Here is a 15436-nt window from a genome sequence, read left to right as displayed (position 1 = left end):
GCCGGTGAGGCCGGCGGGGTCTCTATGGCGGCAGCCTGAAGCCCGCGCGGGGGAGGAGGGGCCCGGCCCGGGCGAGGGGGCGCGATCTGGGGCGACGGGGCCGGGGACCGAGGTGAACAGGTCAAACGGAGATGGGCCGAAGCCGGGGGCGGGGAGGCCGCGGCCGGAGCCGAGTTGGAGGGGGAGGGGTCGCGGGGCGGGGGGCGCCGGGCGCGGAGGGCAGGGAGCCGAGGCTGTGGGGCAGCGGCCGGGTCCGAGAAGCTCCCCAGCCCTTTCTCTCGTATCTAAAACGGGAGGGAGCAGTGCGTCGGCTCCGCAGGCTGTCGTGAGGACCGCTGAGCGCAGCTGTGGGCACAGGGGGCTGTTAGCCCCGCGGGGGTGGGGAGCGCTGACAACAGGGGCGGCAGATCCGGGGCTGAGCGGCTTGTCCTTCTTGCAGCTCTGGCTCCCGCGCCTCCCGCTGAGGACCCAGGGACCCGCGCCTGCCCTCCGTCCTTCCAGGATGGACGAGGAGAGCCTGCAGAGCGCTCTCCAGACCTATGGCGCCCAGCTGCAGCAGGTGGAGCTGGCGCTGGGTGCCGGCCTGGATCCCTCCGAGCTGGCGGACCTGCGCCAGCTGCAGGGGGACCTGAAGGAGCTGATCGAGCTCACCGAGGCTAGCCTGGTGTCTGTCAGGAAGAGCAAGCTGCTGGCCGCACTGGATGGAGAGCACCCGGCCCCGGACGATGCTGAGTACCTGGCTTTCCAGAAGGCCGTTGCGGAGGGGGTGGAGGTGCCTGTAGCACCCGGCGCAGAGCTGGAGACCGTTCCCGAGCGAGAGGCCAAGCCAGAGCCCAGCCGGCCTGGGCAGGAGGAGGAAGAGGACGAGGACGAGGACGAGGACGAGGAGGAGTGGAGTGGGAGGAAGGTGAACGCGCCCTACTACAGCTCCTGGGGCACCCTGGAGTATCACAACGCTATGATCGTGGGTACGGAAGAGGCCGAGGACGGCTCCACGGGCGTCCGCGTGCTCTACCTCTGCCCCACTCACAAGTCCCTGAAACCCTGCCCGTTCTTCCTGGAGGGAAAGTGCCGCTTCCAGGAGAACTGCAGGTAACCCCCTCCCCTGGGGGCCCGTCTGGGCGTGAGGGCTTCCCCAGGGTCGCGGTGGGTCTGACCAGCAGACAGCTCTGGGGCCGGGTGGGTTCTTACAGCGCTGGCCTCCGTTGCATGCATGTTTACTGGACTTTCTTGACTAAGTTGAGGGTGCCCCCCCATCACTAGTTTCATTCTTTAGGGTAAAACTCATAGACTTTATCACCGAGCTGGAGAGCGCAGCGCCCTCACTGTTCACACCCCGATGCCCACTTCATTGTGGACCGGCCCTTGCCAGCCTCCATTCAGCTCTTCTCTGTCCTACTTTGCTTTCTGGGACTATTTTAAAGCAAATTCCAAAAATTACTGGTTTTTATCTATAAATACTTAAGAATGTACCCCTAATAAATTTAGCTATAACAGTTTGTTCACATTGAAATTTCCACAACTGTTGCAATGATGTCTTGTTTTTCTTAAGTGCATAACTTTGCTTTTGCTCCTTTTTATTTCATCTTTGGAGGGAATATTTACAGAAATGTCTGGTAGATAATTTTCTTTTTTTGTCAATAATCCAGGGAAACTATCTCTAGTTCTTTGGTCATCATCTTTCTTTATAGACTGTTGTTGGGTCCAGAGTGTTGTTTGACACATTTTTCTGTACGTCTTTCTTTCCTTGTAAGTTTTATCGAAGTGTCGCATACGTACAGGAAAGTGCATAAATCGTAAGCGTACTTGATGAGTTTTCACAAGGCAGACCCATCCGTGTGCTGGTGAACAAATTGGTCAAGGAACAGAGCAGTAGGCTCTCTTGGCCTTTCTGCCATTCGTCCCTCTGGGGTCCCTCCACGCCCCTGGGTGACACATCCCTGTGCTGCTTCCTCGAGGCCAGGCGCTGCTCCTGGAATTGGACATGGATTAGCTCACCTGTGCATCAGCTCCGCGAGGTGGGCCCTCCTGTGGATAAGGTTGCCTGGCTCGGAGCGGCAGCCTGTGAGCCGGCACCAGGGCCGGGCCCGCTCCGGGACGGGCCCCAGCTGCTTTAGCTTTAGGCCCGACTGATGCAGCCTACAGCACCCACTCACCACCTCCGGACCAGTGAGCCATTTCCTGGCATTTGCTTAAAGATTCATTTATTTGTGTGAGAAAGAAAACATGCGTGTGCGGGGTGGGGAGGGGCAGAAGGGGAGGGAGAGAGAGTCTCAAGCAGACTGCCTGCTGATTGCGGAGCCCGACTCTGGGACCATGACCTGAGCTGAAACCAAGAGTCTGATGCCCGACCGACTGAGCCACCCAGGCACCCCTGCTTTACATTTTTAAAAAATAAAACAAAATGGATAACGTTGAAACGCCCTCGACTCCCCAGTCTGTCCCAGCCCCTCCCCATCCTGCGAGGCTACAATCACAACTCAGTTGTGTTTCCCTCTAGCAGATATTAGCTCTTCACAGACATGAGTGTACGAAGAGTACATAGTTATGCTATTTTTAAAACGTGGTATCACACAGTATGGTTCGTTTTGAAGCTTGCTTCTTTCACTGCACGTGCTTGTGAGAGACATCTATGTTGATACCTATAGAGCTCTTTAGTTCACTTTAACGGCTGTTATTTTCCCTCACGAATATGCCACATTTTATTTATTCTGTTCCTTTCTGATGTTTTCCAATTTTTATTACAAGCAACTTGCTGTGAACATCTTAGTGCCTGCCAAGAATTTCCATAGTACCTAACCCGTGTGGAGAGGGTATGCAGAGTTTCCGTCTCCATACGAAGTACAGTCCCTGGTCCCCAGCCCTCTCTGTAATTACCAGCCTGTGGTAATATTATCCGACTTGCAGATTCTCGCCCGCTGAAAGCTGGGAAATGGTATCATGATAGAATTTGTATTTCCTTGATTCCCAATGAGGCGTAGCATCTTTTCGTACATTTGTTATGACTTAATCTCTGTATTTCAGTCTCCTTATCTGTAAAACAAATGAGAACTATCTTTCATTGTTGTTGGAAGAATGGAATGCATTAATGTGTGCAAAGAATTTGAACGGTACCTTACATGTTGTAGGGTCACAGATGGTAGCTTTCCCTTGCTGTAGACAAATCAGATGTGGGAAGTAAGCACACAGTATGGGGATTACTGTAGCCCCCTAGCAGTCACCACTCGGCTCACAGCTGCAAATTTGCCAACCCCCCGCGAAGCCCCTCCACGCACCTCAAACCAAACGCAGTCTGCTCCCTCCTCCAAAAATGACCACTATTCCAGACTTTTGTTTGTTACAGCTTGTCACCCAAGTGTGACTGTGGTGTGGACACTGCAGTGTTATCTTGCTCAGTAAGCTGCTATGTCTGAATCTGGCTGCGCACACCCTTCTCCCTGCCTTTCCCGGTCTCACGGTGGACTGGAGCACTGGGCCAGTCACTGAGCACCACCGGTGCCGTGTGGTGTGCTCCTCTGCCAGCTGGCAGCGGGGTTGAGGGAGCTGTCCCCATGCAGGCTCACCTGCTTTGGCAGGCCTCTGGGTGCTGTTCTTTCATCAAGACATTCTCGGTGTCTAGTTTTTCTATTGTGATGGTAGCAGCCATTGATGCCGTTGGGGATCAGGCCCAGTGCACTGATTCAGCGGGAACTGCGAAATAGAGATCTTTCTGTCCGTTCATTTTCATTTGCTAGCCATGTAGAGATGCTTTCCTCATCTGTGATTTGGCTACTCAGTGGTACAGTTCATACAGAAAATGCAGGATACATGCTGGATTTTTGCATTTTCTTTACTTCATTTCCAGGAAAATGAATTGGTTCTCTTTCATCCTGAGAAGGTAATAAATTAGCTTTAAAAAATATTTCTAATATCCTTATGGACTTAACAGATTTCAGTATATTTAACAAATTTCAGTCTGTTGAGATGCTGATTTTCTATACAGGTATCCCCCACTTTTCAAAAGTTCATGTTACAACACTTCTGTGAAAGACGTACATTAGTAACTTTTAACATATTGTTGTTTTTGGACCTGCAAAGGAGTCTCTTATAGATAGCATAGAATTTGATCATTCTTTTTATCCATTCTTCCAGTTGTCTTTTAATTGGAGTTTATGTACTCCACTTGCATTTAAAGTAGTTACTGATAAGGAAAGACTGACCTCAGTCATCTTATTATTTGTTTTTTCTTTTTTTAAAAGATTTTATTTTTAAGTAATCTCTACGTGCAATGTGGAGCTCGAACTCACAACCCTGAGATCCAGAGTTGCACGCTGCACGACTGAGCCGGCTGGGTGCCCGTTTGTTTTCTGTAGGCCTTATGTCATCTGCTTCTCGGTTTCTTCATTATTGCTTTCTTCGGTGTTTGTTTTTTCTGTTGTATCACTTTGATTCCCTTTGATTTTTTTGGACATATTTTTATGTTATTTTCCTAATGACACCCTCTGGATTATGGTTACCATAGCGATCTAGTTTGAATAATGTCAGCTTAGCTTCAATAGAACACGGAAACTCTACCATACAATCCACCCGCCCTTGTGTCGTTACTGTTAAAAATTACATCTTTGGGGACGCCTGGGTGGCACAGCGGTTGAGCGTCTACCTTCGGCTCAGGGCGTAATCCCGGCGTTATGGGATCGAGCCCCACATCAGGCTCTTTTGCTATGAGCCTGCTTCTTCCTCTCCCACTCCCCCTGCTTGTGTTCCCTCTCTCGCTGGCTGTCTCTATCTCTGTCGAATAAATAAATAAAATCTTTAAAAAAAAAATTACATCTTTGTACTCGTGTGCCCAGAAATACAGGTGTTAGGAGTATTACTTCATGCATTTGTCTTTCAAATCACATAGAGCAAAAAAGGATGAGTTGCAACCCCCCCAAAAAAGTAATAATAATACTGATTTTTATATTTACCTTACCTATGTAGTTGGTTTGTTGTTGTTTTTTTTTTTAAGATTTTATTTATCCATTTGACAGAGATAGAGACAGCCAGCGAGAGAGGGAACACAAGCAGGGGGAGTGGGAGAGGAAGAAGCAGGCTCATAGCGGAGGAGCCTGACGTGGGGCTCGATCCCACAACGCCTGGATCACGCCCTGAGCCGAAGGCAGACGCTTAACGACTGCGCCACCCAGGCGCCCCTATGTAGTTGCTTTTATCAGTGTTCATGTGGCTTGAGGTATGGTCTGGTGTCCTTTTGTTTCAGTGTGAAGGTCTCCTTTCAGCATTCCTCGTAGGGCAGGTCTATGAGCAACAAGCTCCTGTGCTTTTGTCTATATGGGGATGTCTTAATTTCTCTTTCAAAGGATAGTTTTGCCAGATATAGAATTCTTGGTTGACAGGATTTTTTTTTTCTTTCAGGACTTTTAAGTATGCCGTCCCGCTGCCTTCTGGCCTCCATAGCTTCTGATGAGAAGTTGGCAGTTAACCTTATTGAGGGCCCCTTGTACACGAAGAGGGCCTTCTCTGTCACTGCTTTCAGGATTTTCTCTTTGTTTTGGGTTAAAGGAGCTGTACCTGTAAATGGGCCTTTAGTGATGTGGTGGTAAGCCGTGAGACGGGAAGCATTCTCTAGTCCTCAGATCAGACGGCAGGCTTTTAGGGAGCCTGCGCACCCAGATCACGAGCTTCACGTGGACTTCTCAGTCACGCACGTGCCCCATTGAGGGGGCACAGGACGGCGGGGCTGGGCTGGATTTCGGTGTTTCTCCAACCCCCAGTTCAACTAGGTCCTGATAAAACCCCATCAGATTAGGCTCCGTTGAAGTTTCCCCTGAGGACAGGCCCCATTAAAAAGAACAGACTAGAGTGCTCAGAGGTACTTCAAGATGGTTCCTTTTTCCCTCTCTGCGGCATTCACTGTGAGAACCTGGTAGGGCTCCTGGAGTGAAACTCACGAAAGTGCGAGGACCCTGGGATGCCTGGGGGGCTTGTCGGTGAAGCGTCTGCCTTCGGCTCAGGTCATGGTCCCAGGGTCCTGGGATCGAGCCCGTGTTGGGCTCCCTGCTCCGTGGAGAGCCTGCCTCTCCCTCTCCCTCTGCCCCTGCTTGTGTTCTCTTTCTCTCTCTGTCTCTCAAATAAAGAAATAAAACCTTTATTTTAAAAAGTGTGAGAGCCCCATGGGCCCCCCTGGAGGTTTGAACTCTCAGACTTATGCACGCCGAGCCACCAGCAGCCCTCAGTCACAGTCAGGGTCGCCTCTCCAGCACTGGGTCCTGTGGTGGCTCCTGCGGGGGCTTACCGTGCTGGTAAGCTGTGATGCTCTGTTAGCTACCTGTTGGTCTCTCCAACTTTGGCCGAGCACTGTGCCCTGTGATCTTTCTTCTCTTATGGATCTAAGAGGAGTTAGTGATTTGTTTCATTTTTTTTAGCTTTTTAGCTGTGCTTCCAACGAAGGGGCAACTTCTAACTTCTTACACGCCAGACTGGACGCCAGAAGTGTCCTGTCTAGTGAGCCGTTTGTTCTAGTTATTGACTTTTCAACTTTGGAATTTCCCCTTTATTCTTTTTATATATTCTCTATGTATGTTTTAAGATTCACTATTTCTTGAATCATTGTCATTATATTTTCATTTTTTGAATATACTCACACTATCTGCTTTGAGGTCTTTGCAAGATTCAACATAGGGGCCCACTCAGTCAGATTCTGTCAACCGCTTGTTTTCCTAAATATGGGTCACAGTTGACTGTTTGCGTGTCTCCTAGTTTTCATTGAAAACTGTACATTTCGGGTAATATCTTGTAGCCGCTCCCGCCTCTGACCTGCTTTCCTCGGGTTCTACTGTGTGTTTGCTCGACTTAAGTTATGAAGTCTGTTCCTGCTCAGAGCTTCTGTGGGCTCTACTCAGACCTGTAAGTTTACATTTACTTTTTAGCCTGGCTTTTTAGGACTCACTATGTGGCTTAGCGGCCAGCCAATGACTTAGGCAGAGGTTCTTCTCAAACACTCTTGCCCAAAAGGCTTCTCCCCACCGGTCCATCAGTCTCTGTGGGCTGAGGGGCACATTCCAAGTGCAGCCAGCCCCCAGTCCCGCTCCGCTTTCACTTGACCCTGGCATCTCTTGAAGCACCCAGAGCAGGCACAGTGTTTCCTGGAGAAACAGAGGTGTTTGGAGGGTGGAGCCCTTCTGTGGTCATTTCATTTTCGGGTCCCGAAGTACCTGTTAGGTACTTGCTAAATGCCCCCTGTTCAAGAGCTGGGCCCAAAGGCACCAGAGCTGTCCGTTTTATCCGGTTCGTACCTTTACGAGGCCCTGGGTCTCACCCCTGCCATACTTCCACCCAGGGGCAAGCCGGAAGCATCCCCCACTGTGAAGGCTGCAGACATTCCCACCTCCTGTTCTGACCCAAAGCTGGGCACTGTTTCAAAAATAATAACTTCCATTTCCAGAGTTCTGAAACTGTGAGTTTGGACCATTCTGCTCAGTTTTAGCCTTATTTTTCTATACTTGGCCACAACTGGAACTCAGAACCTTCTTTATAGTTCTAAATACTTGTTTTCAGGTTCAGGTTTTGTTTATTCTGGAATGCATTTCCATGAATGTTGTGAGGTAGGTGATTGAGTTGGGTTTTTTTAATACAGGAGACCAGTTTCTAATCTTTTCCTTATGAAACCAGCAGTCCGTCCTTTCCTGACTGGTTGGTAGTATCCCGCCCCCCCACGTTGCGTAGGACGTGTTGCGTGTGCACGGTGCTCTTCCCGGGTGCCCTTTTTCGTTCCATTAGTCAATTTGCCCATTGTCTGAGTTTTAAATTCATTTTACAGGTATGCCATTAACCACTTTTGTATTTGGTTAACATCCTTTGAGCCAAATCTTTGCATACTTTCATTATTATTTTTCTAGAATCATTTCTTAGACGTGCTTTCCCAGATTGAGGAGGGTACCGAATTTTCAGGCTTCTATTATCACTGAAGATTCCTGCAGAGAAATTTTCAGTGGTGGTGTCTGGGGTCTCGTGTCTGGGGGGGGGGCGTGCGTGTCTGGGGGCACGTGGGGAGCGTGTGTGTGTGCGCATGTCTGTGAAGCCGCCTGTGTCTGGGGGGGTACGTGTGTCTGAGGCGCGTGTCTGTGAGAGTGTTGAAGTGGGTGTGTGTTTGAACTCAGTCGTGGGTGTAGGTAGGCCCCCAGTTTTGAACACATCGTGTTGCTCCTTGGTTGAACAAGGGTTTCCAAGCAGAGTCGCCACTGCACTGCGTTTGGGGCCTGGTCTTGCAGCTGCTGGTGCTGTGCCCTCGTTGGCAGTTTCCTGAGGGCCTGAGGACAGTCAGGGAGGAGGAGGAACTGCCCACAGTCTTGCCAGGGAAGGTGTCCGAGGCCATCTTTGTCCACCCCTGAGAGAGGATGGAACCCCTTCCTTCGCGTTCCCTGTGCCACCACCAGTTCCCTCCTGGAAGGACTTGCCACGGCCAGCATCAGCTCTGCGTCGTGGGGTAAATGCCGGTCCCCGAGGGCTCCTGTAGGGTTAGGACGGTTTCCTCTTTGAAGTGCTAGCACAGGGGAGTGGATATGTGGTTAGTCTTTCATGCCTTTATTTGGCAGAGTTGAAGTTTGTAGTCCTTTGTCCCCACATTTCTTCCTCTTTTTTCGCCTCCTTCTTCTCCCCTCCCCTCCCTCTCTCGGTTTTGGTTTTAATCTCACTTGTTCACTGATATCTAAAGGTCAGGACGTCACTGTTATAACTGTTCTCCTACTTGGTTTGGGAAGGACTCAGTCCTGTGAGCGCACGTACACAAACACACCTGCCTTGATTATCTGTTAGTGCTGGGACCTCCTGCCTGCCCGAGAGGCGATGGGAGCTTTAATCCCACGCTTCTGTTCCCACCACGTTGTTACTCTACCCAGAAGGCTGGAGAGTGGTGCGAAGCATCTTGTCCTCAGGGTAGCCAGGTCCATCCTGCAAACGAGAGAGTGTGCATATGTGTATATATGTGCCTGCGTTTGTGTGCAGAGGTACATGTACGTGTGTGAATGGATGTGTTTCTGTGCACACGTGTGTGTGTGTGTGTGTCCTTTTGTCTCCCGTCTCTCCCTCCCTCCAGGGCAATGCCCAGGCAGGTGGACTAGGTTCTCCTCGGTTCACTTGCCACTGGTGCGCTGTCTGAGCCTCTGTCCCCTGCGGTTGTCTTGGCAGGTTCTCCCATGGGCAGGTGGTCTCTGTGGATGAGCTGCGCCCCTTCCAGGACCCGGACCTGAGCTCCCTACGGGCCGGCTCTGCCTGTCTGGCCAAACAGCAGGATGGCCTCTGGTACCCAGCTCGGATAACCGGTGAGGCTGCCCACGGGCCTCTCAGACAGGGCCCTTCCTGGAGAGTCCTGTTCCATGCCCAAGCGGAGCAAGACCACCCTCAACCTCGGTCCCACCTTCCTTCCAACAGTGTGGTTCCTACCACCTGTTGAGGCCACTGACCTGGCCTGTCTTTGTCCCTTGCCTCCAGATGTGGATAACGGCTACTATACAGTCAAGTTTGACTCACTTCTGCTGAAGGAGGCCGTGGTGGAGGGGGATAGCATCCTGCCCCCACTGCGCACAGATCCCTCAGGCTCCTCGGACTCTGATGGCGGCGACGCGGATGACCCCAGCTATGCCAGAGGTATGCCGGCAGGTCAGAATCCCAGAAGCCAGCAGGGGAAGCACTGACAGCAGTCACTGTGCGAGGCTTCCGGCTGGCAGGGCCTGTGACCATCTAACCAGACAGTTGGAGGGTGTGACTGCAGGGAGGTGGGCTGTGCTCAGCAGAGGGGGCGCTCGTGCCTGAGGAGGTGGGGGGAAATAAGAGTGTGTGTGCAGGGTGTGGGGCAGGTCCTGAGACCCACAGATGCAGAAACCTGGCTCTTGTCTTCAGGGAGCACATGTGAGGGTTACAACTCCACGCCCTGCACGCTGAAACGGTGACTGCTAAGTCAGGGCGGACACGCAAGTCAGCGTGCAAGAAGGGGCTGGCGGGACATGGGGTACAGGCAGGAGCAGCTCCTTCCAGCGGTCTCCACACGGGCTGGGGGTCTGGTGGGTAGAGGAGAGGCTGTGTCCGGACAGCCTGGGGCAGGAGAGTTTCAGGAATAGCTGGAGGCATCCAGCCCTCCCGAGGGGTCAGTTAGGGTGTAGAGGGAAGGCATTCCTGCGGATTCTGTTCTGTGAGTCGGTAGTTTCTGAACCCCCATGTTCACGGTGGTAGCAGGGAGGACTGAGCCATGAAGGGGGCGGTGACTTTCTATAAGGGGAGGTGGGGAGCTCACCGCCTGAGAAGGCAGGTCAGGGGAGGGCTTGAGTGGGGAGGTCTAGAGCAGACTCTGCCACACTTGGCCCTGAGTTCAGCCTTATAGTCACGTGCCAACAACAGGTCTGGGCAATTGATGGAGAGCTCAAGGTGCAAGGCTTCATGGCCTGGGCCAGAGCTGAGCTCCTGGGCTAACACTGGCTGAAACCGGGGTGCTCCCCATCCGGTGGGGCCGAGCCGCTGCCCTCTTTCCTGCAGTGGTGGAACCCAGTGCTGCTGACCACGGGACCTGCAGCTCCGCTTTCGCTGGCTGGGAGGTGCACACACGGGGCATCGGCTCCAGACTCCTTGCCAAGATGGGCTACGAGTTTGGCAAGGGTGAGTGTGTGCTGCCCTGGGGAGGGGAGGGGCTGCCACAGCCCCGCTGGGGTCCGGCAGCAGGAGTGCCAGCCCTGTGCACCCCCAGGTCTGGGCCGACGTGCGGAAGGCCGGGTGGAGCCCATCCACGCTGTGGTGCTGCCTCGAGGGAAATCGCTGGACCAGTGCGCAGAGATCCTGCAGAAGAGGACCCGGGGCAGGGAGCCTGGTGCCCAGAGGCCCCCGAAATGCCAGGGACGTGGGGGCACACGCCCGCCCTCCCGAAATGTATTTGACTTTCTGAACGAAAAGCTGCAGTGCCGGGCGCCTGGGGCCTTGGAGGCTAGGGTGGCCCCCCCAGGGAGGAGGAGCAGTAAGGAAATGTACCATGCCAGCAAGAGTGCCAAGCGGGCCCTGAGCCTGCAGCTCTTCCAGACGGAGAAGAAGATCGAGCAAACCCAGCGGGACATCCGGGGCATCCAGAAGGCCCTTGCCCGAAACACCGGCCGGTATGTGTGGGGCCAAACTCCAGGCAGAGGGCAGACCCCAGGGTGGCAATACCTTCAGCCCTGCTGTGGACACCCAGCCCCCAGTTCCCCTGTAGGAACTTGTGCTGACCCGAGGGTGGTAGCTGTCCGAGGAGGGGCTGGCTGCTTGGAGGAGGATGGGCAGCGGCCACAGCAGTGTGGGGGCTTTGTGCCAGTGGCCCAGAACCCACCCTGAATGCCAGGCTCCTCTCTAGGCACAGTGTGACGGCAGCCCAGCTGCAGGAGAGGCTGGCGGGAGCCCAGCGGGAGTTGGGGCAGCTCCAGGCCCAGGAGGCAGGCCTGCAGCGCGAGCAGAGGAAAGCAGACACCCACAAGAAGATGACTGAGTTCTAGAGCCCCCGTGCACGCAGTGGACAGAGCTCAGGGACCCCAGCGCCTGGCCTCCCTCTGGAAGACTTGCTGTCACCCAACAACTAGATGCCACTGGCAGAGGGGCTGGCCTGCTCCCAGACTAACCCCTGCGGCCAGCCTTCTTGCTGGCCTAGGGCGTGTGGACACTGCTGAATGGATATGGGGCTGCAGGGGTCACTTCTGGACACTTACTTGCCTGTTGAGCCCACCTGCCAGTGTCTTAGGGGTCTCCTTAGCAAGGACATTAAAGTGATTGTGTTGTGTCTTTCAGTGGAGGCTCAACTGGCTTGTGGGGTCTTTGGGGCTGGAGGGGTCTCTGCACTGGGCCATGGGGCTGGGCTGGAGGGGCCCTGAGTGAGGCTTCTGCCCCCTGCCCAGAGGCGGAGGGCCCAAAGGGCTGGCATTCTCTTTGCTGTCTTGGAAGGGGCTCTGCCAGCAGCTCTGAGGACGGTCAGAGCTTAGAGTGCCCCCCGTGTTGCCTGACCCCCACAAATGTGTGGAACTTGATGCCGCAGCAGTGGGAGGAGGTCGTGGCGAGTAGTGAGTCCTTGGGAAGCAGTGTTAAGGAGGCAGGAAGACCTCGTGGGTTGGGTTTGGAAGTCTGAAAGCCTGGGATATAGCCTGAGGGTTTGGTGGCCCCGAGACTGCCCAGTTCCCGTGCTGTGCTTGTGTCCACGCCAGCGTGAGGGTGGACACACGTGAGTTAGGCTCTGGGAGCAGTGCCAGCGTGCCGTGTACTCCCGCCGAGTGATGTCTAGACCTCACCCAGGGCTGTGGCAGGAGCGATGTCAGCAGAGCGTTGAGTGGCTGTGTGGGGAGATGCAGGGAGATGCAGAGACAGGAAGTGAGGTGGGGCGCTCTGCGGAGGGCGGCACAGAGACGCCTCGCAGGGTGCCCAAGACGCCGGGCCTGCTCCAGACGGGGCTGACGAGGAGACGCCGCGCACGGGGCCGTGGTAAGTGCCTGTTCTGGCATCTAGCCTGGTCAGGTCCCCAGACCCCGTGGTGCCCTCCTGGGGGCAGCTGAGGGTTGGGGTCTGGGAGGACCAGGTTAGCCAGCCTGGACCCTCCTATGAGGTAAGCCCACTCCCTGGGTCTGGGCAGACTGGCCCCTGTCTCCAGAGACACCCCACCCCAGCAGCTCTGCTAAGATTCCAGGAAGAAGACCACAGTCTGATGGCACAGACAGTTGGATGGGAGGGGTGGAGAGCCAGGGAGAAGTGGGGTGGGGGCAGGCAGGAGCCAAAGCAACCTCTCTCTGCCTGCTGACCCCTCCCCTGCCTTTCCAGCCCCTCAGGGGACCAAGTTCTGCAGTGGATGGCTGAGGTGGGGGGGCATCACCTGAGACAGTGGCCTGTGCCTCAGAGGGCCGAGGGTGTGACCTCAGGGATTCCCTAGGTCCCAAGTCTAGGCTACGGTGCACACAGCAGGCCCTTGGCCTACTCACAACTCCCCTGCCCCTTCTCAGCAGCCACGTTCAGCCACCGTTTGGGTCACCCTCCCCCACTCAGGTACTCACGGGGCCCCGTAGAGCACACCTCCTTACACCTCAGTAGGAGCCCCCTCCAGAGGTGGGAAGGTGGCTGCTAGGGCTTGGACCTCCACGCTTCTGTAGGAAGGGGGGCCGTGGAGCCTTGGGGTTTCCTGTGTGCTGAGTCAGAGCACCCCAGGGGGAGGGGACTGCCCGGCAGCTTGAGGTGCAGCAGGGAGGCTGCCAGGTGGGTGCCCAGCCTCTCTGCCCCCGGCAGCCATGTCTTCTTGCCCCCAGGCTTACCTGTGGCTTCGCAGGATGGGGCCACAGGTGCCCTCGGCCCCTCCTGCCTTCTGGGTCCTAGGGTGCCTTGCCCTGTTCCTCTGGCTGTGGACACTGTGCACAGCCTGCCACAGGTATGTCCATCCCTGGCCCGGCTTTGGTGTGGGGCAGGGCTCCAAGCAGGTGTGGCTCCGTGCAGGAGACTCCCTACTGGGCCTTGCCCCAGAGGCTGCACTTCGGCCCCCAATCTCTGCCTCCCTGGCCTGATGAGACTCTTGCCCCCAGGAAGCGGGTGCAGAGGCAGCAGGCCAGGCCCCGGGGCGGTGCGATGCCCGTGGAAGCGGTGAGTGCCAGGCTGTCCCCAGGGCCAGGGCAGGGCCAGCACAAGACCGACCAGCCTTCCTTGCCCCCAGTCACTGCTGAGAGGACACCACGTCTGCACCCTCAGCAAGTCGGACACCAGACTGCACGAGCTGCACCGGGGTCCCAGTGGCTGCAGAGGTGAGCAGAGCTGGGAGGGGCGGGACCTGGGTGGTAGGCGGGGCTTGCACCCTGTGGCTGCTCTGCTGCTCCCCAATTGTTCCCTGCCCCCCCCGCCCCAGTAACCTCTGTCTTGACCCCACCCCTAGCCCCAAGGCCTGCCAGCATGGATAGCCTGCGCCCACAATGGCTGGAGGTGTCCAGAGGCACCAGCAGACCTCTGCCAGCCTTCTCACTCTGGGAACTGCCCCGGGCAATGCCCGCTGCCACCTCACCCTCCATCTGCCCGGAGGCCACCTATTCCAATGTGGGGCTGGCTGCAATCCCCAGGGCCAGCCTGGCAGCCAGCCCTGTGGTGTGGGCAGGGGCACGGCTGACCAGCAGCTGTGCCAGGCCTGGGCCTGAGGCCAGACCCGAGGTAGCTGAGTATGCTTGTATCCAGAAGCTCAAGGAAACAGATCAGGGCCCCCAAAGCCTGGGGCAGGGGAAGGCCGAGCTGACCCCAGCTGTTCAGGTAAACTGGAGTGGATGGGGTAGGGTGGGTAGGGCTGTGCAGGTCCTTGAAGGAGTAGATGGTGCTGACCCCTCTTGGGTTGGCTTCCTCTCTCCCAGGTGGACATCCTGTACTCCAGAGTCAGGAAGCCTAAAAAGAGGGACCCAGGACCTGCCACAGACCAGCTGGACCCCAAGGGCAGGGGAGTAATTCCGCCTCTGGGAAGTGACCAATCCTACGAGACCCTCCCGCCCAGGGGCCTGGGCAAGGATGATGGCCTGCTGGAAAATGTGTATGAGAGTGTCCAGGAGATGGCCCGCCCAGCACCTGGAGCCCTCCAGCTCTAGCTGTTAGCATGAGTGCACCTGTGCAGGGCATGGAGGATCCTGGCTTCCCCAGCCTCAGCCTAGGGAGGGGTCTCTCCCACTCCCCATCTGCCTTGGACAACCAAGTATAGAGTTCCTCCTTCCAGAGTACTGCCCAACCCCCATTCCCTGCCCCCGCCCCCCTGAAGTTGGCAGCACAAAGTCCAGATCCCAAGGCTTCCAGTCTGTGAGGTCCCTGGGGGTCCTGGCTGCAGTGGCCTCTTGGCCTCTCCCAAGGTCTTAATAAATCCCCAGCGCAGGGGGGATGAATACGGCCGTGCTTCACAGCCTACTTATCTCGAAAGACTGGGAAGGTTGCGGGGATTGTCTGGAAGGACCCTCCTGCTTGCGGTGTCTGGGCCCTGTCGCCTGAAGCCGTGCTCGGCTGGTCCGTTTCAGAAGGCAGTGTGGGGAAGGGAGGCAAGCTCTAGGGGTGGTGGTCCCCAGGCCAAGTGGGTCTTAGCGCGTGTTGCAGCCGGCCCGCGAGCTGACCGCCCCAGGGTGGGACTTGGACCCTGAACACTAAGGGAGGGCTCCGCCGCCCAGCCCCGGGTGTTATATAAGGTACGGGGGTAGGTGGGCAGTCGTGCGTTAAAGAATAACCTGTTCCCGGGAAGCCCGCCAAGGAGACGCGGCCCCTTCCCCGGATCTGGCAGCTCTGCGCGCAGACACACCCGCGAGTAAGCCGGCCTTCCCCGGCGGCGGGGGCGCACGGGCACCCCGGGCTCCGCAAGGGCGAGGGGCCGACAGGCACTCGCGGTGCCGCGAGCGGGGCCCTTTCCCCAGGCCGCGCTGCTGAGGCCGGCTCGGGGGCCGGGCGTCGGGGCGCGCCAATGGGAGAGCGG

The 15436-nt window shown here is 55.9% G+C and overlaps 2 protein-coding genes across 2 annotated transcripts in view; both read left to right on the top strand.

Annotated features, from left to right (window-relative positions):
• The first annotated feature begins 6 nt into the window (after positions 1-6).
• ZGPAT (zinc finger CCCH-type and G-patch domain containing) lies at positions 7-11771 on the top strand. Its single transcript, XM_034639830.1, has 7 exons — positions 7-112; positions 440-1092; positions 9163-9296; positions 9466-9621; positions 10504-10623; positions 10712-11111; positions 11345-11771. Exons 2-7 carry the CDS (start codon positions 503-505, stop codon positions 11481-11483), a joined length of 1539 nt encoding a protein of 512 aa, XP_034495721.1. The 5' UTR covers positions 7-112; positions 440-502; the 3' UTR covers positions 11484-11771.
• A 1518-nt stretch (positions 11772-13289) lies between these two features.
• The window catches only part of LOC100465021 (SLC2A4 regulator), a 5580-nt gene continuing 3433 nt past the window's right edge, over positions 13290-15436 (top strand). The window contains exons 1-3 of the mRNA XM_034641557.1: positions 13290-13387; positions 13539-13596; positions 13680-13754. Coding sequence (XP_034497448.1) covers positions 13290-13387; positions 13539-13596; positions 13680-13754 — 231 coding nt within the window. The remainder of the gene's footprint in view (positions 13388-13538; positions 13597-13679; positions 13755-15436) is intronic.

The sequence above is a fragment of the Ailuropoda melanoleuca genome, chromosome 13 (genome assembly GCF_002007445.2).
Source record: "Ailuropoda melanoleuca isolate Jingjing chromosome 13, ASM200744v2, whole genome shotgun sequence".
Taxonomy (NCBI): domain Eukaryota; kingdom Metazoa; phylum Chordata; class Mammalia; order Carnivora; family Ursidae; genus Ailuropoda; species Ailuropoda melanoleuca.
Note: the sequence above shows the minus strand (reverse complement) of the source record. Positions and strands in the feature narration are given on the sequence as shown.